Source organism: Pyxicephalus adspersus, chromosome 8 (genome assembly GCF_032062135.1).
Source record: "Pyxicephalus adspersus chromosome 8, UCB_Pads_2.0, whole genome shotgun sequence".
Classification (NCBI taxonomy): domain Eukaryota; kingdom Metazoa; phylum Chordata; class Amphibia; order Anura; family Pyxicephalidae; genus Pyxicephalus; species Pyxicephalus adspersus.
In genome coordinates, this window is record NC_092865.1 from 16,527,675 (window position 1) to 16,551,244 (window position 23,570).

The 23,570-nt window shown below is 38.7% G+C and overlaps 1 protein-coding gene across 1 annotated transcript in view; it reads left to right on the plus strand.

The window, feature by feature from the left end:
- Nucleotides 1-11,084, plus strand: part of SLC5A9 (solute carrier family 5 member 9) — a 21,243-nt gene extending 10,159 nt beyond the window's left edge. Inside the window, 10 exon segments of the mRNA XM_072419606.1 lie at nucleotides 2,186-2,268; nucleotides 2,438-2,643; nucleotides 3,164-3,299; nucleotides 3,916-4,023; nucleotides 4,719-4,869; nucleotides 6,537-6,705; nucleotides 7,670-7,885; nucleotides 8,605-8,728; nucleotides 9,755-9,832; nucleotides 10,261-11,084. Coding sequence (XP_072275707.1) covers nucleotides 2,186-2,268; nucleotides 2,438-2,643; nucleotides 3,164-3,299; nucleotides 3,916-4,023; nucleotides 4,719-4,869; nucleotides 6,537-6,705; nucleotides 7,670-7,885; nucleotides 8,605-8,728; nucleotides 9,755-9,832; nucleotides 10,261-10,469 — 1,480 coding nt within the window. The 3' untranslated portion in view covers nucleotides 10,470-11,084.
- The last annotated feature ends 12,486 nt before the right edge of the window (nucleotides 11,085-23,570 follow it).

Consider the following 23,570-nt stretch of genomic DNA (forward strand, 5'->3'; position numbering starts at 1 on the left):
TCCTTCTTTTCTCTATTGTCCCTCGTTTTGGGTAGATATTTTATAATTAATCCATAAAAATGGATTATTAATTTTTATTAGTGTTATTTGAACTTAACTATTAATTCAGCCTCTAAATCAGCTTTTGTCAACCTTTTTGACATGGGGAAAACCTTGGAATAACTTTTAGGTCTTCAGGGAACCTCTATAATTACTATATTCACAGCGAACAGTATATTGGTGAGGTGGTCAGGGGATAGAATATTACTCTTACAGATAGCCAAAAAGATAATTGGTGTCAGTGGTAACTGACCTGAAGGGGACAAATGTGATCATTGCTCTGTCTTCCTCATTTAAGCACAGATGCCTCTCTCCTGTGCATGTGGGCAGTTCTGACCCTGGGCATGCTCTTCCAAGTTTTATCAGTATCGCCCATCCCGCCGGCTAATCAGGAAGTAGCCTTTTTATCATCCCTAGGTATTTAGCTGGCTCATACACAGCACTCAGCATTCTTGCAACGTGTCTCCACTAGTATTGAACCCTCTAGATCTGCTTAGCATTTCCTCCACACCTATTGTCTATAATTCGGTGCTTTCCCTGTCCATCTCCTGTGTTAACCTCATGTTGCACAGTCTGTTGTTTCCCAGCCTGTTCCCTTGTGCTGTTCCAGTGTTCCTCTCTGTCTGTGGTTATTCCAGTGTCTCCTGTGTTCCCTGTGTCTGCAGTGGCCCCTGTGTCACTGGTTTCTATTTCCTGGACCCCTGATGTTTGACCTCTGGCTTGTGACCTGACTTCTCTTGTTTGCTGCCTTCCCTGACCCTGACCTTCCTTGACAGTTCTTCTGCTTAGTGATTTGGTACCGTGTATCCTACTGCCCACCCTGGTGTGCCTAAGTACTGCAACCTGGCAATACCCAGCAGTGCAACATCCTCACCACTAGAGGCTCTGGAGAAGACCTTTTTACTGCTTAGGATCTGCGCCTTGGTCACACCATTTCTGTGCAAGCCAAAGCGCCCCCTAATGGCCCCGTCTCTCCAAGCGTGACATGCTCAAGGAACCCCTAGCAACCTCTGGAGGAACCTTGGTTGAGAAATACTGCTCTAAATTATTCCATTTGCTATAATAAAAGGGTAATACATAGAAACAAATGTAACAAAAAGCACTGGTTGATTTAACCAATTTTTTTGCTTATTTATTTAATAGGGATCTGACAGAGGTGTGCCATTCATCTATGTACTCTAAGCTAAAAGTGTCCGTTTTGTCTATATCCAAAAATTGTAAGATGTCTATTGATGATATTTGAGTACCCAGGTGTAGTGTTCTACTGTAGCCATATTGAGGGGTTCCTGCTCCAGCTCCTGGGTTTATTGTTTTGTATTGTAAGAAGAAGAGTTGGAATACACAAAAGTGGATAGGAGTAGTGTGCAAAAGTATGGAAGGAGTTCACATTGGTGGGAAATCATAAATCTATATGAATTCAGAGGATGACTTGGTGGTTGACAGGAGGATGACCACCAGGTTCTATATTGGAGTAAAATATCACTCATGGGGAGACTGACTATTTATAAAATATTGTTAACATGCTCACACATTTCATTATGCTTTTTGCTTACTTTTCAATTTAGGTTGGAAATGAAAATGTTAGTATTTACAGTTTAGATTTAGTTCATTTGTCATGTGAATGGTATTTAATTACCAAAAACTTTGTTCAGAAGTCACTTTATGATCTGCTTCCCGCTGAATGGAATAAATTCCTACAATGAATGCAAATCTAAACCCCAAAACAAGAATGTATGACGTAGTGGCTGTTTTGTTTTTTAGGCTTTTAGCTTATATTCATCTAACAATCATCCAGTTTGTGTGTGTAGTGTAGTGTAGGAAGCTAATTCAGAGGTCATTTGGCAGCATTTTACCTGGGAAAGGCATTAAAGGGCCTGAGTAAGGCAGAAAGTAATTGTAGTGCCACAGAGTTGCTGCACTTTATTTGGGATCCAGGCCCAGAGTTTCTTGGAATGACTAGTTGGACCAGACACTCCTTTTTCTCTTTTAGAAACTTAGAGTTCTTCAGAAGGGGACTTTGGTATGTGCACATCCCCAGGGAATAGATGATCACAGGTTAAATGTATTACCTAAATATTTGACATTAAAATTATGTCTCACATTCATTTTATCATTCACGCATATGTCCATTCATTTCTTTTCTAACAGGTGGTCTTACTGCTGTGATCTACACTGATACCCTACAGACAGTCATTATGGTAGTAGGGGCTTTTATTCTCATGTTTATCTGTAAGTATATTGCTGATTATTGTTTTATTTTTATATTATCCCTACATGATCAATCCCCCCACCAGCATGAATAGCATAGACTGAAAATAAATACTGGTAACATAAAAGGATAAAGGGTTAGCAATATACAACTCTTACAAGCAATATACAACTTTTTTTTTCTCTCCAGCATTTGATAAGGTTGGCTGGTATACAGGACTGCAGCAGAAGTATATGGAAGCTATTCCAAAAATAATTGTCCCTAACACAACCTGCCATCTGCCTCGCACTGATGCTTTCCATATGTTACGTGACCCCCTCACTGGGGACCTTCCATGGCCTGGACTTATATTTGGTCTGACAGTATTGGCCACCTGGGTTTGGTGCACTGATCAGGTAAGTGGATTTATTCTCTGTGCCATAGTTTTGGGTTCTTATCTAAAGGTCCATGGGACAGTTCTGTGTATCTGTGCTATCTGCTCCGCACACCACCATTCATCTAACACAATGGGACCCAGCACCATTTACCTACCCAGCTGTCCACCAAACAGTGGTTGGCTGGTGCATGGCTGCTCAGAGTCTTGTACACCTCCTCAACTAGAAGTACATTGATTATTTTTCTGTCCATGCCTTTTTATAGGGATGCCTAGTACCAAAACCCATACACAATGTTAACCCAGGCAACATCCACATATCGTCCAGCTAGAATTGAGGACAAAGGAAAAAACAGCTGATTTCAGATCCATTTCACAGCTACCAGCTGCTGCCAAATGAAATATTGCTAAATAATGTTGTGGGGCTTCTGATATATATCAATATTTATTAAATATATATATATCAATATTAATAAATATATATCAATATTTATTTTAATATTTACCGGTATATATATTGCTCTCCAATAAATGTCTTTTAGGTTATTGTGCAGCGATCCTTAGCAGCTAAAAACCTTTCGCACGCCAAAGGAGGCTCCATTGTTGGGGGTTACCTGAAAATTCTACCTACATTTTTTGTAGTATTTCCAGGAATGATTAGCAGAGCTCTTTATCCAGGTGATTTACCTCTAGAATATAGATGTCAGCTATAAGCTCTTGTATAGGTCTCAGGTTCAAATCTCAACCAGGCTGCTATCTGCATGGAGTTTTCAGATTCTCCCAGTGTTTGCATGTGAAAAACAGACAGTTAGGTTAGTTGGTTTCCCCCCAAACAAACTTACCTGTATTAAAGACATATGACTATGGTAGGAATATTAGATTGTGGGTTATAGATTTCTGCCATATCAGATTCATATTAATTTAAAATATATATTTCCAAGCCTCACTCACATATTAATTGCTTGGCTGCCATGCTGTTTCAATGGCTTTCTATGGCTGAATTTACTGGAGGTGCATTTACCGCTTCTTCACTCCAGGATCCTCTGCCGCATGGGGAGCCGCTACATGGTAGCATCTCCCTCCAGCAGCCTCACTGCTGCCAGCTGTGCAAAACAAATGCTCGATCAGCTGGCAAGGAGCCCTAAAGCAGAGATTGGCAACACACATGCAGATCAGGATGCTTGTAATTTAGAAAGGATTGGTGCCAGACAGCTAGGAAACATGCTAAGACACAGGTAATGAGTGTCAAATTCATACATTTTTCCTTTAATGTTTACTCATATTGTTTATCCAGACGAAGTTGGTTGTGTTCATCCAGAAGAATGCCGGAAATATTGTCAGACCGATGTGAGCTGCTCCAATATTGCATATCCCAAGCTGGTAATTACACTCATGCCTGTCGGTGAGATGTCACTTTATCTTTTCTGTTAGGGTCCAGGGGTTGGCATTTTGCATGCACTTTGTGCAATGTTATATTGTGGAATACTGACTGTGTCAAGAATGCAGACCAAAGGTTGACACTTGAAAGATTATTTTTTTTCTGTCTTTCAAGGTTTGTTTTCTATCAGCAATGCAATCAACTAACTGATGGTCTATTTATTATAATCAATTTCTAAAGCACTGACATAATACACAGCACTTACAAAGTCCATAGTCATGTCAATAGCTGTTTCCTGGAGGGGCTGACAATATAATGTCCCTACCATAGACATACTATAGACATAGTCTAATTTTGGGAGCAACCAATATGAAACAAGATAATAAATATAAAAACAGCAACATATAATAATATGTAATACCCATGTCCATATAATTCCAGCTAGTGACCTGAGGCCAGTGAACTAAAACACAGGAACTGTACATAAATTGAAGTTGAATTTTTAAACGTTAACCTAGATTTCTACTTTGGTGATCATTTTTTTGTTTTGCTAGTGCAGCACTGGAATAAATGTTTGGTTCATATTTATCTGGAGTTTGCCTTTAGTTTACTTAGTTGCATGTAAATAAATTCTTATGCGTTGTGCAGTTTCATCTCTGTATTGAACTTTTCTTTCAATTCAGAAAAGATTTGTAATGACCTTTTTTTTATTATTTTAGGATTAAAAGGGTTAATGATAGCAGTTATCATGGCAGCTCTGATGAGCTCCCTCACGTCCATCTTCAATAGTGCCAGTACTATCTTCACGTTGGACGTCTGGTCACGTATTCGTAAGAATGCCAAAGAACAAGAGCTTATGATTGTGGGCAGGTGCAGTATCTGAGATTATTGTGCATAAATAAACTATTTATATTGGAGTGTGTGTAGTCATTGGATGGTCTGCGTTGGTCCACAAGAAAACTTTGGTCCTCGACTCCACAGGCTCATGGCGGTGGATTGGTTGTGTCTCTGGACACAACCCGCTCACTCTCCCGTAGCAGACTGAGACCTGTGATGGGAAAGTGGCCGGGTTCTGGCATCATGACGTCACTCTGGTCGAAGTTTCTTCCCCTTTGAGTGACACGCAGCTCCCCATGCATGCATGGTCCGGAGCCCGTAAGATCGACCGTAGGTTTCATAAGATTGGCGATCACTGGTCTAGGGTGCTCCTAGGTAAACTGGCTCGATTGGCAAAGATTGGGATTAGTCATAAAACTGTTAATTTTACCTTTGCAAAATGTTGACAAAAATTTCTAGTAAAGCAGAAAAAGTTGCTTGCCTTTAGTTTTGAAAAGCCCTCAATCCATGCACAAACAAGCCCAGCGAGTCCCGCACTGTCTTGGCTTCCCTCTTTATTCTGGTGGTTGCGGTTCTGTGGAACGGCTCCATCTTTTTTCTTCTTGGTTCTTCTTGACATTACCTGATCTGGCACTGCACAAGCATGAGATCGGGTGTAATGCCCTTCTCCAAATGTAAAAACAAATAAGTACTGATCTCAATGTGCATGCAAAAGATATTTTTTTACATTAAAGGAAAGCTCCTTGATGAAGCATACCTGATTGGTGATGTCCACCCTTTTACAAATCTTTGAAAATGTGATAATAAGTACGCTTTAATGGTTATTTTTATGAAGGAAAAGTTAAGAATAAAAGAAATACATTAAATGTCTTACTTGTTTTTCATTTGGCACATATTCCCACAGGTCCCTTTGACCTCTTGCAAGTTTGGTGGCATCATGTTCAGAGGCTTTGCTTTTAAATGCATAGGGAAAATTTTCCAATCCTTCCAAAAACATCTACACAATTTAGTAAAAATCATCCCTTACTGGAATGTTTGTAGGCAGTAGTGCTGTTACAGTAGATCATTGCATTTTCCACAATTGTTTCAGTTCTTTTATGGATGTCTCATGTCTGCTATGCCTACCTTTGTGCCATGATCATATTGTTTATACCTACTGAAGTGTGGTGGGGGGTTCTCATTATGCTGAAATATGATAAACGATTCCTGCCAACCATTTCAGCTGGCATGGCATTTGTTTTTTACTAATTTTGTTTCTCATACAATGTGCTGCTACACCTTCCAAAACAAAAATATGATAAATGGTGTAAAAGGATATACAAAAAGGTAGGAATGGAAGAAAGTATAGGCATAGTACAACAGAACATATGGGGGAAAGGCAGTGGGAAAACTTTTTTAGTTGTTGGAGTGCCCAGAGTTAGCAACACCACCATCTGTGCAATCTTTATCTTTATCTATGAAGATTGCTGTCTTTAAATCTCTGGAGGTGACCTAAAATGTAGGCAGTTTTACTGATGTGCAAAGTGATGTAACCCAATTTACCAATCACATATTCTTGATCATCATACAAAATCTAAAACATTTTGGCTCTTTGCAGCTCCTGATGTGCCATGATATAATATTTTAAAATGTAACGTTCATAACTTTTAATATTTCCTGTAAAGTTGTGTTCACATAGTGTGATATGTTCTCCCTGGCAGGATTTTTATAGTCGTTCTAGTGGTTATAAGCATCCTATGGATCCCCATCATACAAGCGGCTAACAGTGGGCTGTTGTTTGATTACGTGCAGTCTGTCACCAGCTATCTCGCTCCACCGGTCACTGCTATATTTATTTTGGCAATCTTTGTCAAGAGAGTCAATGAATCAGTAAGTAACATAAACTAAATGTTTCAAACATATATATATATATATATATATATATATATATATATATATAATAGCAATATAGTGGGATTTAAGCCTGCATAACCTTTGACTTTTGCCCATATGCATTTAATGATGAATCTTCTTATAATTAATATGGTTGTTGAACTACATTTCTGTTCATAAAATTTACATGGCATCTGTGTTTCCCACTCATATACAGTAATGTATTACAGTTATTGTAGGGTCTGAATACCAACTGTACCAATAAAGAGTCAGTCCTCCCAAACCTATATGTTGGCACATAGGTTCAAGCATGAAATATTATTTTATCTATTTGGCCCCTGGATGGTAAGACATATCATTTTTTATGTTGATTAACTACCCTGTTGCACATGTAAGTAGAAACTTCTGAGGCCCATGTCACACCAGCAATCATGTTGATTGTGAAAACTCACTAAAACATGCAGAAAAAATCATCCATTGCACGAATCACTCCCCTATTGCTATGCTTAGGAAACAGCTAGGAGTAACAAACACTTGACGGTAACCAGGCTTGCATGTGGATGCAACAATGGCACTAATCTTCGGTCAACAATCTTGCAGCCAAAAGCCCAATGCCACTTTTTTGCAACCATGCCACGATCTTCCGCAGCCACGTGCAATAAAGAGTTCCCAACCTCTCCCATTCACTTGAACTCTGCTGGCTCACCGTGAGTCTGAAATATCTCTAAATGTCCTGCAGAAGATGGGTGACATTCTTTGTCCTGCACCACAGTCTACCACTGGTGAGTTCCAGCACTTGGGAGCAGGAAAAGTCAGAATTCCTTATCATTATGCTTGTTCTGGGTCAGAATTGAGAATTTGCCATCTCTATGATCTTTATTTGTTAGAAAACACCAGGTACACTTAAAATGAGAACCTCACCAATGTTTTGTTGGTTACTTGTATTCTTTTATCCCGGTAGGGAGCCTTCTGGGGTCTGATCATTGGGCTGGTAGTGGGTTTGATTCGTATGATCATGGATTTTGTATATCGAGCCCCAAACTGTGGAGAGAAAGATACACGTCCATCTTTGCTCAGGAACGTCCACTATTTATATTTTGCAATCCTTCTTTTTGGGTTGACAGCCATTATCTGCATTGTGATCAGCCTGTTTACACCAGCAATGTCCGACGAGGAGGTAAGACTCATTGGTTTCCATTATAAAATAAGGAATAGAAATAGAAAGAAATATGGTTTCTGAAACAATTACAAGGTTTTTTCTACCCAAAGTTTAAGATCACTAAATGACATGGCTCTATGGCTAAAAGACAATGGTGAGATTTTTCCACCCTTTAGCAAATCCACAAGATTTATTTAAGCTCTCCAAGACTGAAGAAGATAGACTGTCATGGAAGAACCTGGGTGATCCTGTAAATTGGAATGGATTTGGTCCAGAACTGAAAACATTGACCAACTAATAGCAAATGTTTTTTAACAAATCCATTCCATGTTTGCTGGATTACCCAGATTCTCTCATGATAGTCTATATTCTAAGGTCTTGGAAAGCCTTAATACATCAGGTCATCACTATTGGGTTGGGAATAGAGACAATTTGATTCCTTCTCAGAGCAAGCTGTTGGGGATTATGGGATAAGTCTAAAACTCAATGTCAGTTTGTATATGTTTATAAAAGTGAACTTGTGGAAAATGGGTGGTAAAGATGAAGAGGTCTGCCCCAGCTTTTTATGAAGAAGCAAATCAAAAGGATGGCTCCCTAGAAAGTGTTCTGTAGCCTCAAAATCATACTCTTGGCTTGGCAGGGTTTAGTAGGGGTATTGAATAAAACCTGGACCAAACATTGGCTGTTCTTTTTTTAAGTCATAGTCTGTGTATTTTCCTTTCTTGGATTTTCCTTAGCTTGGTCGTTACACTTGGTGGACACGAAACAGAACAGAGAGAAATACTAGCCTGGAAAATCATAAAGAGACATCAGACAATGCTGCAGTATCCTCCAGCACCCCACCAATTGAGACAGAGCCAGGTAAATAATGTTTCTCCACTGTCATTGTGAAGGTTCACTTACCAGCCAGCCCCATATAGAGTCTCCAAGTTTACCATGAAAATCCTTACATTTCCATATGCTTATGCATCGTATATAAGCCTATGTGCCAAGTCTTCCAATATGTGATGTAATGTGGTATCATCAACAAAGATGAACTGTTCCCCCCTTTCTTTCACAACCAAGCATAAGGAATTCCTGCCAACCTTTAGGATGTGCATGCTTTATTTTTCTTGTATGTTGAACAACTGTTCATTTGGTTACATGAAAAAAACATGCATGTGTACAGGGTGCCGGGGATATATTCTTTCATATTAAACATGACTGTGAAAGTGAGGAGGAAATGTGTGTCTCAAGTTACTTTCTATGCTTATGTATAGTGGGGAAATATTAAATAACCTGTACACCACACCAATTGGATTAGTGTTTCTAAACCAGGGTTCTGTGGACTAGGGTTCCTCCAAAGGTTGGTAGAGGTTCCTTGAACAATGTGCAATTTTTTGGCCTCTCAGGTCAGTTACCACTAACATGAATTATTTATTTGACTATATTTAAAGGTGGTATTTTTTCCATTGGCTGACAATATCAGAGGCATTTATTCCATTGACCACCAAGCTAATGTGCCATGAACTGGGCATATCATATATTTAGCAGGCCTGGAAGTTACTTCAAGGATTTGGCCCTGTTAACAAAATTGGGAAAGGCTGGTTTAGATATAGGAGAAGGAAGAGTGGAAACTTAAAAAACAAATTTCAGAGGAAATCAGGAAGGTAAGCAGGATGTGGATCATCCTACTCAATTATTAAGAACAATTATAAACTGTTGCATGTAAGAACTCAAATTAGGACATTAAGAACTTGTAGCTTCTTGGTGAGTCTTGAGGATGATTTGCCCCACAATGTCTGCAGTCTGTTGGTTATTGGTTACTGCTATACCATTTTTATAGCCTGTCAACAGGATCATTTTGAGTAGACATAATTAAAGATTAACTTCTGTTCATATTTATAGAATGGAGATCAGAAGTACCACAAGTTGAGGTTATAAAAGACACTTCATCTATTCAGGAGAAAAACTCAATGAGTGATGGTAAGTGAAATTATCCAAAAGTAAGACGACCACATTAGGTATAATAATGGTTAACTAGGCTAAAGTAATAAACTCTATTAAGCTCTTTATTTAGGTGCTGCATAAGCCAATCCAATCACTTATTTACAAATAATTAACAGTATATATACTGTAAATTACGGAAAGCTTATTTCCCATTGACAACGGCTTTAGTGCCCAATCAGGTGCATGGAACCTGCTGGTATGGATTTCAGCTGTTTGCGGAATTAAGCCTTAACCCCACAGCTTGATGTAAATACACTTACCTGTAATCTGACCCTGACAGTTTCTTCCCCTCTCACCTACTTTTACATCTGTAGTTTGGCACTAGATGCCAATGGGCCTACTAAGGGGAAGGATTGGCCCCATATTGTGTTCTTGTGATGGTAATTTCCATGTTCTAATTGCAGCAGTTTCGTATCCCTGGTGGAAGAAAGTTTATTTCTGGTTCTGTGGATTGTCCATGCAGCCTGAAGTCAAACTGTCCAAAGAGGAAGCAGAGAAATTACAGAGGAAGCTGACCAGTATTGATGAAGAGCCATTATGGAGAAGTGTGTGCAATGTTAATGCCATCATCCTCCTCACCATTAATGTTTTCCTTTGGGGATATTTTGCCTAGAAAAACTATGGACAGTAACAGTGATGAATTTAATGAAGTAGTCAATATCCTATGTGTGTAGTTCTGCCATTACCCCTATGATCACGTCAACATTTCAGCTGGCAGTACTGGGAGGTAGAAGGACACTCGGGTTAAGTTATCAGATCACTGACGGGTTAAGTGATCAGATCACTGACTGGTAAGAGGCTTCACAGCCTCGGTTTGCATTGATAGCAGTGATAGCTAATAATCCAATCCAACATCATTTTTGATTTAAAGGTCCAGAGCTATAGTCCCATCATATGGTTCCTGTACTCCCAAGGGGTATGGATATCTCCATCTAAGGATCCCTGCACTACCAAACTTACATATAAGCTTGAAAGGGGTGAAATTTTAAATTACCACTTAATTAGCAGACCTGGTGTTTTTCATAAAGTACTAGGTGCCCCCAATTGAAAATGTTACATCTGATTGGTTGAATTGCTTCCCCACAGTACTATATATAGTGTGCAACGTAAACACTAAAATATATGTTTCCAGGGTGGGTCAACTATCAGCTCAACTTTAACTTCATTATGTTATCCTTATTATTATAATAAGAGGATACCAATCAATAAACAAGACTTTTTCACCATGTATTATTGATGTGGTTGTTACACTATATTCTCCTTAAAAACATATATTAACAAGCTTAGTGTTTTCTGTGCTGAAGATTGTGTCATAAATGGCGATAGTTCAGGATTAAGGATTTTATTATTCGTCATTCATGATGAGTTTCCTATAAATTTGGCAAATATTCCTTCAAGTTTGTAAACCCATACTCTGTGAATCAGTGCAGGTGAATACATCCTGCTGTGTACAGGAACCAGGTTTTTAATGCAAATGGGGCAGTAATGTTCAAATAGCAACCATCCAATGGACCATGGTTAATGACCACTATTCACATTAGCAACCTGGCTTCCAAACAGTTTCTAACTACACAGACAGCCACAAACCAATGGGAATGATGCCCAATGGGTATTTTATCAACCAGCTCCTGGCATCTCTCTCTTTTAGACGAAAACTATAAAAATGTCCATAGGTTCAATGAAATGGCAAAGTCTACTGCAAACTAAACATAGAGGCGGAAAACTGACCATCATCCCTAGGCATTAATAGTTTAAAAGGAGACCATGGACGAACTATCATTCTTCATCATAATTTTGGGTTTGTTTACTGGGACCTTGTAGGGCAGTAGGCCAAGCAGGCAACAAGTAAATACCAACCAAGCTAACTTTGTGTCCCTTTAGACCCAAACATATCAGGATTCAATGTTTTTTTTTTAACAAAATGGTGAGTTTTTTTTGCCAGAAAGCAGCAGTGCACTTTCGGGGCAAACCTAAGTCTCTCTATAAATTAGCAAAATGTCCTAATGGGCAAGTAAAACCCAAATCATCCCAACAGAGAACATTAGTATTCAGTATTTATATACCACTTTACAAAGTCCATAGTCATATCACTAGCTGTCTCTCAAAAAAGCTGACAATCAAATGTTCCTACCATTGTTATATGTCATTAACACAAACTAAGATCAATTTGGTGGAAAGCCAATTAATCTAGCTACGTTTTTGGAATGTGGTTTAGAAAACCCAACCTAAAACAAGGAGAACTTGCAAATTTTATGCAGATAGTGTCCTGGCTGGGATTCAAACCTGGAACCCATCACTGCAAAGGTCAGAGTGCTAACCTCTGAGCTACCATGCTGTCTGCATACTATACAAGAGGGGAACATTTAAAGCATATGTATAGGCAAATTGTTTTAAATGAAGCCAGATAGCCAACATAACAGCCAGGCAACTAACATTTTTAGAAGATGAGCCCCATGTGAAAAGGATTCCTGAACTTGCATTCATCATTGACATAGGTGCCTGACTCCAGAACATATACATCTATATATTCACATCACATGTAAAACCAATATGTGTTTTGTAGCAGGGGTGCAGCAGAGTAACCTTCTAGCCTTGGAGCATATGGGCTATTCTTCGTTGTATGACTGTGCTATTACATCTCTAAATATTATTCATTGGCCGTAGTGGCTGATCATTACATTTTTGGGGCAAATGGTTCCCCATGGAGTAAGTAGAACAAGTAACATGCAAACCTTTAGCAGTGATTGATAGCAGAAATTTGGAGAATTGTGCAACCATTAGCAGTTACTTAATACTAGTTTGCCTAACCCCTTAAGGAGTCATGTATTGCAAATATGTAGTGACTGTACTGCTAGCAATAAATCTGTAGTGACTGTGGTACCATGATCACAATATTTTAAGCTGCTTGTGTACTCCTAGTGTAAAAGACAGAGCAAGTCTAAACACTCTTCCCTGTTGAGTCCTTAATACAAAACACATATTGTTTGTATATGTTATATGGATATACTGGATGCATATACACCAGAATCAAGCACCTAATATTAGTTGTGTGACTTTTAAAAAATCGTGTGATTTTAACCTTAGTGTGAACGTAACAGCACAATTACAATTGCTTCATATAATGGTACTGATTTATTTAAAGCTCTCCAAGGCTGGAGAGGACACACTTTCATCAGTAAAGCTGGGTGATCCAGCAAACCTGGAATGTATCTGGTCCAGGGTTCAAATCATATGCTAGCAAATAGCAAAAGCCTTTGAAGAAATCCAGTCCAGGTTTGCTGGATCACCCAGCTTCACTGATGAAAGTGTGTCCTCTCCAGCCTTGGAGAACATTAATAGATCAGGCCCCATGTTATTGGCCTATTGTCATTCCCTTTACCGTTCTTATCTGGTATATTGCACATTACTTCTTTTGAATTGGTATTGTAGTTGGAAAATGTTAAATATTGAGGTCAAATGTGGATATATAGGTATAGAATGTTGGACTGGAAAAATGATTATAATGGACAAAATAGGGAAGGAAAAAGCTCACATCACTCAATATAGTTATCACTAAAACACTTGTATTTCAGTCAGCAGTGATGTTACTTTTATTTTTGTTGAACCATTATTACATAAAACAGTATCTAAAATATCAAAATACCAGTTGAGATGGTTCGCTGATAGGAATGTATCTTATGTTAGATCACAGATTGTAAATTGTGCCCATATTCATCCATTCCATAATGATAATAATAATGATGATAATACATTATATCAATCCTAACACATTGAGCAAACAAATGCAGTGAATAACAGAAAACCTTCCTTCCTCGGACTTAAAAGGCCAACCATAACTCTGAGCAAGAATATATCCGCTCACAATAAACACAATATAATATATACAGTATACACACACAAAGCACCATTCTTCATTTTATAGGGAATTAGGTGGCATCTCCCAAATGGAATCACCGCAATAAATAGCCGAGGGGTAGCATTGTATTGTTGCAACACAGCAAAACCTCAGAGAGTCCGCCTGGTGAGATGGCTCTAATGAAAATTCGAAAAAAGCATCTGCCTACATATTGATTTGGCAGTAGTTTTTAGCATGAACAATGCACTGTCCTGCTTTAAGAGCTTGCATTATTGTATAATAACTAACAGATGATTACACAGCATTGACAAGCTGGGGGTGATCATTACTTGTGCAAGTCTTTACAAACACCTTTGGACTTGGCATTGCAGCTTGTTGGCAGACTCCATCCTGAACATGTTTGTTTTGGATTTGGACTTTGTTTTACCAGTGCCTATAGCAGCTACAGTATCTGGTGGATAAAATGTGATTGACTTTATAATCTTTAATTGCATAAACAAACATACGTGGTCCTATGAGTTATTGCCATTGCAATTTGTTGCAGGAAGAATTAGAGACAGAATCAATGTCTACAGTTATAGAGTGTCATGATCTATTACTATATATATATATTTTTGTGTATATATGTATTACTTGTGTGATTGGTTTAGTTGACTTGTTCTTCTACCATACACATAGTCCCTGGCTTACATACAAGATAGAGACTGTAGGTTTGTTCTTAAGTTGAATTTGTATGTAAGTCGGAACAGGTACATTATTTTAATAAATGCAATAAGGACCGATATCTGTCTCAACATATTATTAGGCAGTATGGTGTCAGTTACTATAAAAATTCTCACTGTGAGTTAATCACAAACATAGCAAAAAAAAAAAACTTAATGGAGCCTAGACATTCATTAACTTCTGGAGTAAGCTGAGCTTTGATACACAAAAAGAAAGAGTTACAAGATGTTACACATCAGCTCAGCTCTTAAGATCACCCACAACATCAGCTGTGTTTAGCAAAAGGTTTCTTCTGCAAGTCATGCAAACCACCCCCCCATCAAGCTTCAATCCTGCACAGGAGAAAGCAGGGAAGCCCCATTCATGTCTAGGAGTCATCCATATGTCGGATGTACTTAACTCGGGGGGTACCTGCATTTACATTATAAGGGTTGATGTACCATTGAGACTTTGAGTTGTTGTTGAGTCCTTGATAACCCTCAGTCCGGGATTACTATTTTCCTAAAATGTAATGACCTAAACTTCTAGCTTAGCATTCATCCTGTTCAGCTGGTGCTCCAAATCATTGTGTAGTCCTGCAGTGCCAGGTTTCAATCATCCACTCTGTAGCTGTAAATATACAACATTGTGCTGTACAGAATCATGCAATGCCACCCAAAATCACTATATAAATCACTAAAATAAAAGTGCAGGAGTTGTCTGAAACTGTTTTTATTATTAAGAGTGATCTTTGGCACTGACCATAAACTATCTGCTTTTCTTGGTTGCTTTGGTATGTGTTTTCTGTTTGTCTTGCAGATTGGAATGTCACTCTTGTACAACACTTTAATTGCTGGAATGATGAGTAATTTTGAAAAATTTACATTAAAATGACATTTAGTCCAGTCACATTACATGACCTTGTCTATGTGGCTAAAGCTTTACCTTAAAATCAATACATGAAATTAAAATTAGATATAGACGTAACAATAAGCTGTAAACAGAATAATAGGATAACGATAACAGAATAACAGAAAAATACCAATAACAGAAAAATAGGATATGACTGGGACATACAGTGTATATTAAAAGATTATTATAGATAATATATAATATATAGTGTTGCTTTGTATTAAAAAAAAATTCAGCTTTATTTACTCATCCAAGTGAAAGACGTAATTTCAATAGATTTTTTTATATGTATTTTTTTGAGTATTCAGTTGTTTGCCTGGAGATCACAATAAATCAAGACTAAGGACCCTTTCTAACCTACAGAGGAAAATTGTACTGCTGCAAACTACCTCTGTGCACCAGGGAGTGACAATCTAGTTCTTCCAAAAGCTAATACATGGCCAAAGGTGACTTTCTGAAACCATTTGCATTCCATCATGTGTTAAATAATTCCCAACCATTCCCATTTACTAGAATAGAAGCAGTTGGAACTGCAGATAAACCTGCGTCAGAACTCTGCAGTCTGAAATAGCCTTAAAAGTCCACACATTGCCAACATCTATCTGTGTTAAACCTTTTAAAATAGTTATTGTGAAAATGTTGTTGTTTTCATTGTAAATTGATTTAAGAGATCAGTTACATCTACAGGTGAACTAGAAAATGAATTAATATAATTCTTCCTCCCAGATGACATTTGGTTGTGTGATTCTTGAAGAATGTGGTACTTAAGGGTGTGCACATCACCTACATACAGGGGCCCTGGGGTAGTAATGGCAATGCAGCTTCAGTACAAAGAGGACCTCACAAAGTTTTCTGGAATTTTACTTCTTCTTTTTGGACCTGAAGAGGTGACCCTTGCGAATATTCTGTTGGGTAGAAGTGTACAGATTAGGCCTGGGGCCCTGGGGTTTTCTGCACCTCTACTTCTTCTTTCTGGACCTAAATCCATTGTATGCTGATGTGATGTGTTTGGAAGGGGTTTGATGGTCTCTTTGGACTAAAGGTATCTCTCTCCACTCACAAGAATAGTATAAAAACACATGGACACTTAGAGACCCAAATATTACCACCACCCAAACCCTATTCATGGCTGGGATGGGTTGAATACTTCTTGGTCCCCTGAGCCAGTGTAATTAGGGTAATTAGTGACCTGGATGGTGACCTGGTGTGGATGGCTTCTGATAACCACTGAAGGTATCATGAGAAGCCTCCCACTTAAAAGAATAGTATGTAACACCTACAATCCCTTTCAAGAGGTCCAAAAACTACCACCACTTGAACCCTCATGCTGTCTTAGTGTTTGTAGAGGTCACCCCTGGGAACATTCTGTTGGGTAGAAGTGTAGAGATTAGGCCTGGGGCCCTGGGGTTTGAGGTCTTTAGAGGTCTGCACCTCTACTAATTCTTTCTGAACCTAAAGCCTTTGTATGCAGACCTGGTGTGTTAGGAAGGCTTCTGATGGGCTCTTTGGTCTGAAGGTGTCATTAGAAGCCTCCCCAGTATATGATCACCCAAACATCTAGAGGGCCAAAAGCTACTACCACCTGAGCCCTACTCATGCCATGGGTTGAACAGCCCCTCGTCCTTTAGACCCATGATAGCCCTACAGCGGTAAAAATAATCATGAATCGAATTTACTAAACTTCTAGGATGCAGACCACCTATTATAATATTTTATATAATTCATGTTTTTATGATTGGTAAATAAATATAAACTTTGAACGCGCTTCAAAAGCCCCGAGCAAATATCATATCATTCTTGCATTACTGTTTAATCTTTCACTTATTTTATCTCTGAGGTCAAGGGCTTAATATAGCAAAGGTATCAGAAGCCAGATAACATATTACATATAGTCTTTAGCTTGTAATGTTTGTTTTTACAGAATATTCATGTTGCCTGTTTTGGAATGATGGACCCCATTTATCACATTATTTTAACTTACAGCTGACATCTGGTCTGGTTGGAAAATTGCCCATTCTGAAGCTACCTCTCCTTTAGTAAGGCTTTAAACTGCTTAGTTAGAATAAGCCTATAACAGAGAAACCTACTTACCTTGTCCTTCCTACCCCAGCAGGGGGGCATTTCTGATTCTTCTTCTACTCACTCTAGCTCCTTGACTCCTAGTCTAATGCTTTAGGTTTAATACATAATTCACTGACGTGCAATATGTATACTGTAAAAATAAGATGACTTTCACTCATTTTATGCTTATTTTATTTTTAGTCCAAATTCATACAGTGGGCAGTCATATCGAGGTCAAGAAGGGTATATTTGCCCACCAAAAGTAATGGAGAGTAGTAAAAACTACCCAAGAGATTGACCACTGCCCCCTTCTACTAAGAATAGGGGTAAAAGAAATGTTTTGGGTAAAGTTTCCTTTAAAACCAGGCACAAAATACTTTTTACAAGATCCAGATATAGAAAAGTTAGGATAACCTTGGTAGAGGTGACAACAACCCTCATGTAATGGCGTACACAGGATATCTCTAGTGGTGGACTGCAAAGTATTGTGGGTAAGGGCAGGTAATTGCATGAAGTATATGATTGTGTTAGTAGGCGTTCTGGGGTTCGGAGCTGATTGCATTGGTGACCCCTACGGCAGTAAAAGAACTCCTGCATTCTACATCCAGTCTCTGAGCTTCAGCACAATCTGCATACGTCTTTATGTAACCTTCAGAAAGTACTTGGAGATGTTACATACCGGACCAACTAGAATAGAACAATATTATAAAAGAGTACTTAGAACTAAAAGTAAAATGAAAATTTAACAATAAACCTTCATAATATTAACAAAAAATAACAAATACATTCAGCTTTAAAGTAATATTCAGCCCTCAATAATGGTGTAAAATACATTTTATAACCTGAACTATATTTTTTGTTCCTCTGATTCATTTGTAATTTTTTTTTTCACCTTTTGCACATGTACCATGCGGCCTCTTCCTCTCACAGTGCTTCCCCAAACTTCCAGTTTATAGTTAGCGTCTCCACTTTAGGACTACATGGGACGTGCAAGGGATTGCAGACGTTACTCCCCCAATCCAACAATTGAATAAATATACAAATATATTTATGTATATATAAATAACTAATATAATAAGGACACTACAACAATTTTAACTGGAAATAAATGGCCGCGGCACTTTATTGGTTTTAATATCTTAGCCGATTATCAGGAAAAATCAGTACATATCAATAAATAAACTTGCTCAGCCATTAGAACTCGAGCAATATTATTCAACAAAAACCATACCAAAACAGTCCCCCCTAATAAGGGGTGACAAACCACATAAATAAGTAAAAGGGGGGGGGGGTGGGAGCTTCTTTCAGTCCTGTCAAGTTAATAGTGAAGCACTGACGCTGAACCTCCTTATATAACCTACTGGCTCACGCCTAGAAGCTTCTAGAATTCCACAACAGCTTCCCGCCAGAACATAGAAAAAGGTCAAAAACATTGCATTAGACATATTTAGATAAATAATCAGTAAAAGGATATAATAAATGGAAAAAAAGGAGATGAGAAAGAAGGAAGGAAAAGGGGAAACTGGGGGAACGTTGCAAGCCCATGTCAATGGGCACAAATAATGTGTTAGCCCTTTTTTTCATTATACTGCACGTGTACAGGGTGTGGATGCTGATTCAGATATTTTGCTAGGTTTGTACGGAGTTTTAATGTGTATGTATAGGGGAGGAGGGGATTTATGATGAATTAGATAATATCCTTTGGACCTGTACAGCACATGTGCATGGAGTGCTCTTTCTTTGGACTTGTAATGAGCACACATGTATCACGCACCACGGCATGGAATTATTTCCTCTGAACATGTACTACATTTCTCTGCCCTTGAACTACACATTATTAAAGTTTACTGAAATGTATGATTTTGTTGCATTTGTTTTACCTCCCCCTGGTAGTCTCTTTACACAATATAGTGACTACAACAAGGCTCCATAGGACCCTGCGAGGCAGCGTAGACAAAGGGGGAGAAGGCTGACAATTCTAAAAAGCTGAACTAGAGACTGAAGAAGAGACTGAAGCTGTAGACACAGTGAGTGGTGAGGTTTTATCATTTTTGGGTTTAATTACACTTTAAATATGTTTTTCTTTACATGTGGCAGGGAAAAATAAATGTTGATTCTTAAACATGCTTAAGGTTCTATGTACAAAGCCTTAGCAGGTTATGAAAGAAGTAATATTCTAGGTGGCCTAGAACAATTCGCATTGCTGTTGACTCACAAGACCTATGTATTTCTATGTATTGCAATGATGGCTTTAAAATGTAATGAATGGCTTCCAAGACTCCAGTCTGTCCTAATCAGTGGAAGTTCCCAAAAACCAAAGCCAATCTATCAACTACTCCTTCATCTTCCACATTCATCTGCACATGTGACTTGCTACATACCATTCTCTGGCACACTGTGAGAATCTATGCCTACTAGGCAGGAACATGTTCTGTTAATAAGCATGCCCTCCCTGCTTCTGTGCACGGCACTGCTCCAGGGCTGGATCTTAACAGAGAGGGCATGCTTACTGGGCAGGAGTATGAGATATCAGGGCTGCAAGCCGGTGGGTGCATATCTAGAATTAGTGCTCGTGAGATAGATACCTGCAATAGCTGCAGACATTTGTGCATATGTGCTGGACAAAGGAATTGTGGAAATGAAACAACCTCCCCAGAAATACCATGTCAGGGCCAGGAGCCCTAAACTGTAATTTTCAATAAGAGGTAATCTGGAAGGATAAAGCTTCAATATCAAGGTAAAGAATATGGAGCAATTAAGACAGGTGGTAAGTTGGAGGAGCAGTTACCGCTTCAGCACACCCGGTACCACGCCGTAGGTAGGACGACATATGGCATCTCACTTACGGCCACCCATTGGGAATGAATAGTGATAGTAGTAAGTGGTTTGGCTCATAACATGATAAAATGTTTATTACTGGTTTATTATTGCAGTGGATGAAGCAGCCATGTAGCAGGCAAGGTGCCAACCACCAGAAACCGCTATTCTGATCACTGCCCCAAAAAGGCCCTAAGCATCCATAACAAGTAAGCTTACCAAAGTGTTTTGAGAATCCTAAATCCTAAGTACAGGTGGGCTTTAAATATTGACCCTCCATAAGTCTAATTCCAAATTTAGAAAGACGCAGGGCCTGTATGTGGATCCCATGATTTGCAGCTATTGGTCAATATCAGGAGTACACATTTCAGTATTATACCTAACCCCAACGTTTTATATTATTCTTATAATTTTTAGCTCCAAACCTCCTATCATCATTTCTGGGCATAGAGGGATGACCCCACCAGAGTGCCTTTTAACCCCCGATTACTGTTTGACAATCCGGTATTTAAAAGTCACATTTCTCGTCCGCCATCAAACTGTCTGGGGGAATTTTGGAGGAAACGTTTGATGATGTCATTAATTACCGGCCCTGACAGTGTTTCTGAACATTACGTCCAGTCCGGATAACTTGCTCAGCAAAGCAATGTTCTCTCTGGTGAAGGGCTCCATTCATCATTGTGATTGCCCGCCATGACACCTCGAGATGCCGTTCCCTAAAAACATTTTGCATGAAAAGGAAAAGATGAAAACGCTTGCTAAGAGACCTGGAAACTAACAGATGGAAGTCAGTGTGCAGCTTTTATAGTATCATGTAAATCTTTGGTGATATATAAATGGCACAGGAATAATACATGAACTTATGCATGTATGCAATGCATGCGGCAACATGCGCCTTACCAGTTTAAGCTTGCGCCAGGGCAAATAGATGAAATGCAAATATGGGGGCTGTTTTACCTGTTTGTTTTCTGCTTATCCAGTGCTGAGACTTGCACAGCTCTGAAACACATCCCATGCTTGCATGGCCGGGCAGAAGAATTTATTTTTCTATAATGCCGATTAAGGTCTAGTCCTCCCCCATTCATTGACTGGATAGTGAAAGAACAAGTAGCAGACTGATTAGCTCATCTCTCTATCAGAGAGACAAAAAAAGATAAGGTGCTATGAAGTTTTTAGAAAGCTATGCACAGCACCCCGTCAGCCACTCCCAAAAGGAATATTCTGCCTAAATTGTACACCAAAGCACAGAGACCCAAAGATAATTTCATTGGGTTCAAAATGTCAGAAATGTTTTTAGCATCCTGATAATCAGAGAAAAATAAAAGAAGAATAAACTTCAGCTTTAAGAACAGCATTGACCTATATGGAGTTCAGATTTATTATGGACCTTTCATTGAGAGATTATATAACCTGCCATTGCTGGCCTGGCTCTAAATAAACAGAGCTTGCCTGGTTGGTGTTCTGATCTTCTGCCTTTAATACCTTCTAAATCACTGACCCAGAATGAGGATGCAGCTAAGGTGTTCAGATACTGTAATTTATACACAATTGTTTGCATGCTTGTTCCAGGTATGTGATTAAAGGATCAGCATTACATCCAGGCAATTAGCATTTTTGAGTTTTGCAATAGCAGCTTCCATCATCTCTCAGTACAGGTCCACTTTATTATATGTAATGATATATTATGGCCACGAGGTGGCAGCATTACACAAGATATTTGGATTCTGCAATCCTGCATGCACTAAGAAAAGTTAATGAAGAAGAGCAAAATCTATGCAAAAATTATATATTAAGGATGTTTAATTACCTCGATGACAACTGAACTGTAAAAAGATCAGATGCTACATAAACAACAGAACACAAAAATGTCAATAAACCTAAAAATAAACTGCCTAGAGGGGCCAGATAATGGTACAGTGAAATGCTGCTATAATATAGGAAAACAGATGGTAGAGGTCAGTATGAGATATTTTAGACAAAACTGTGATTAGTGGCGATAGGGAAGTGGGGTTGGGGGGGAGTAGATGACTCTCTGTCTAAAATTATAGATTTAGTGCATTATTTAGAGCTTTGCATGAGCCAGAAATGGTTAAAAAGTCAAAAATTCTAATTGGCTTAAAAAATCAGCTGAACTGCAGGTATATATTCAGAATGGCAATAATGCAGGTATGTATTCATATATGTATTTTAAATGCTTGAATAAGTAGCCCATTGGGCATACATATTACCTACCTGTAATAATATATAGAGAACAAGGCCAGAAGTATGAGCAAACCTAATGCACACTTTAATGTTGCCAGTCTAACATTGGGAACTTGCTGACAGGTGGATAAAGAAGAGAGATGACCTCATGAACTTGCTGATGGGGGTGAGTGGATAGGGGAGGTAGAGACCGATAAAGATTTATGGACTGTCTGACTGTGGTGCCTAGATGAAGAGTGGCCGAACAGAGCCCTGACATCTCACACTTATGTATTCCATCTAGGTAAATATTGGGTAAAATCAGAGTAGGTCATTATGTTAGAATAGCAACAATTACTTAATTATTTATTTTCTTGACTCTCCTCTTTTCCTCTTCAGTGGAAGTTGAGCTGAATAAGTTTTGCCTTGGGGAATGGGGGGGTCAACTGACTTTTGTTAAGGGGCCAACAGATATAATGCATGGTTAACATGCAAATCTATAGGAATGGCAATGCACACCAACACAATTAGTCTGATTTAGTAAGGCTCCCCAAGACTGGAGAGGATTGACTATCATGGCAGTGATCCAGCAATCTTGGATTGGATCTGGTCCAGGACTGAAAATATTTGCAAACTAGCACCAATGATTTCTAAGAAATTCATTCCAGGTTTGCTGGATCACTAAGGTTCTCCCATGTTAGTCTATCATCTCCAGTCTTGGAGAACTTTGATCAACCAGACCAAATTTATATTATAGAAGCCCAATTACTAAATCTCATTTGTTAACATTCATTTTAAAAATTGTTTTCAGTCATTTTACCCTTTTTGCTGTATATTTCCTGGGAGGGGGGGTTACAGATGCATTGAGTGGTGTCAACCACTAGTGTTGGTCGAATATCTCACTAATGCCGAATTCGAACACTATTAAAGTCAATAGTGGGAGAATTCGGGTTACTTTTAGGGAGTATTAAGGGCTGCAAGAGCAATCAGATTGCTCTTGCAGCTCTTTACTAGTTGTATGTGTTCTTGGATGTTTTCCTGGCTGTACAGGAAGAAATATGGCCGACCAGATCTTCCCATAAATAAAGCTTCTCTGAAACGTGAAACTGTTTTACAGGCCAGCTGCCCTTTGAATATACATGCCGCATCCCTGAAATATTAATATGTGTTGGCAGTGACATAATA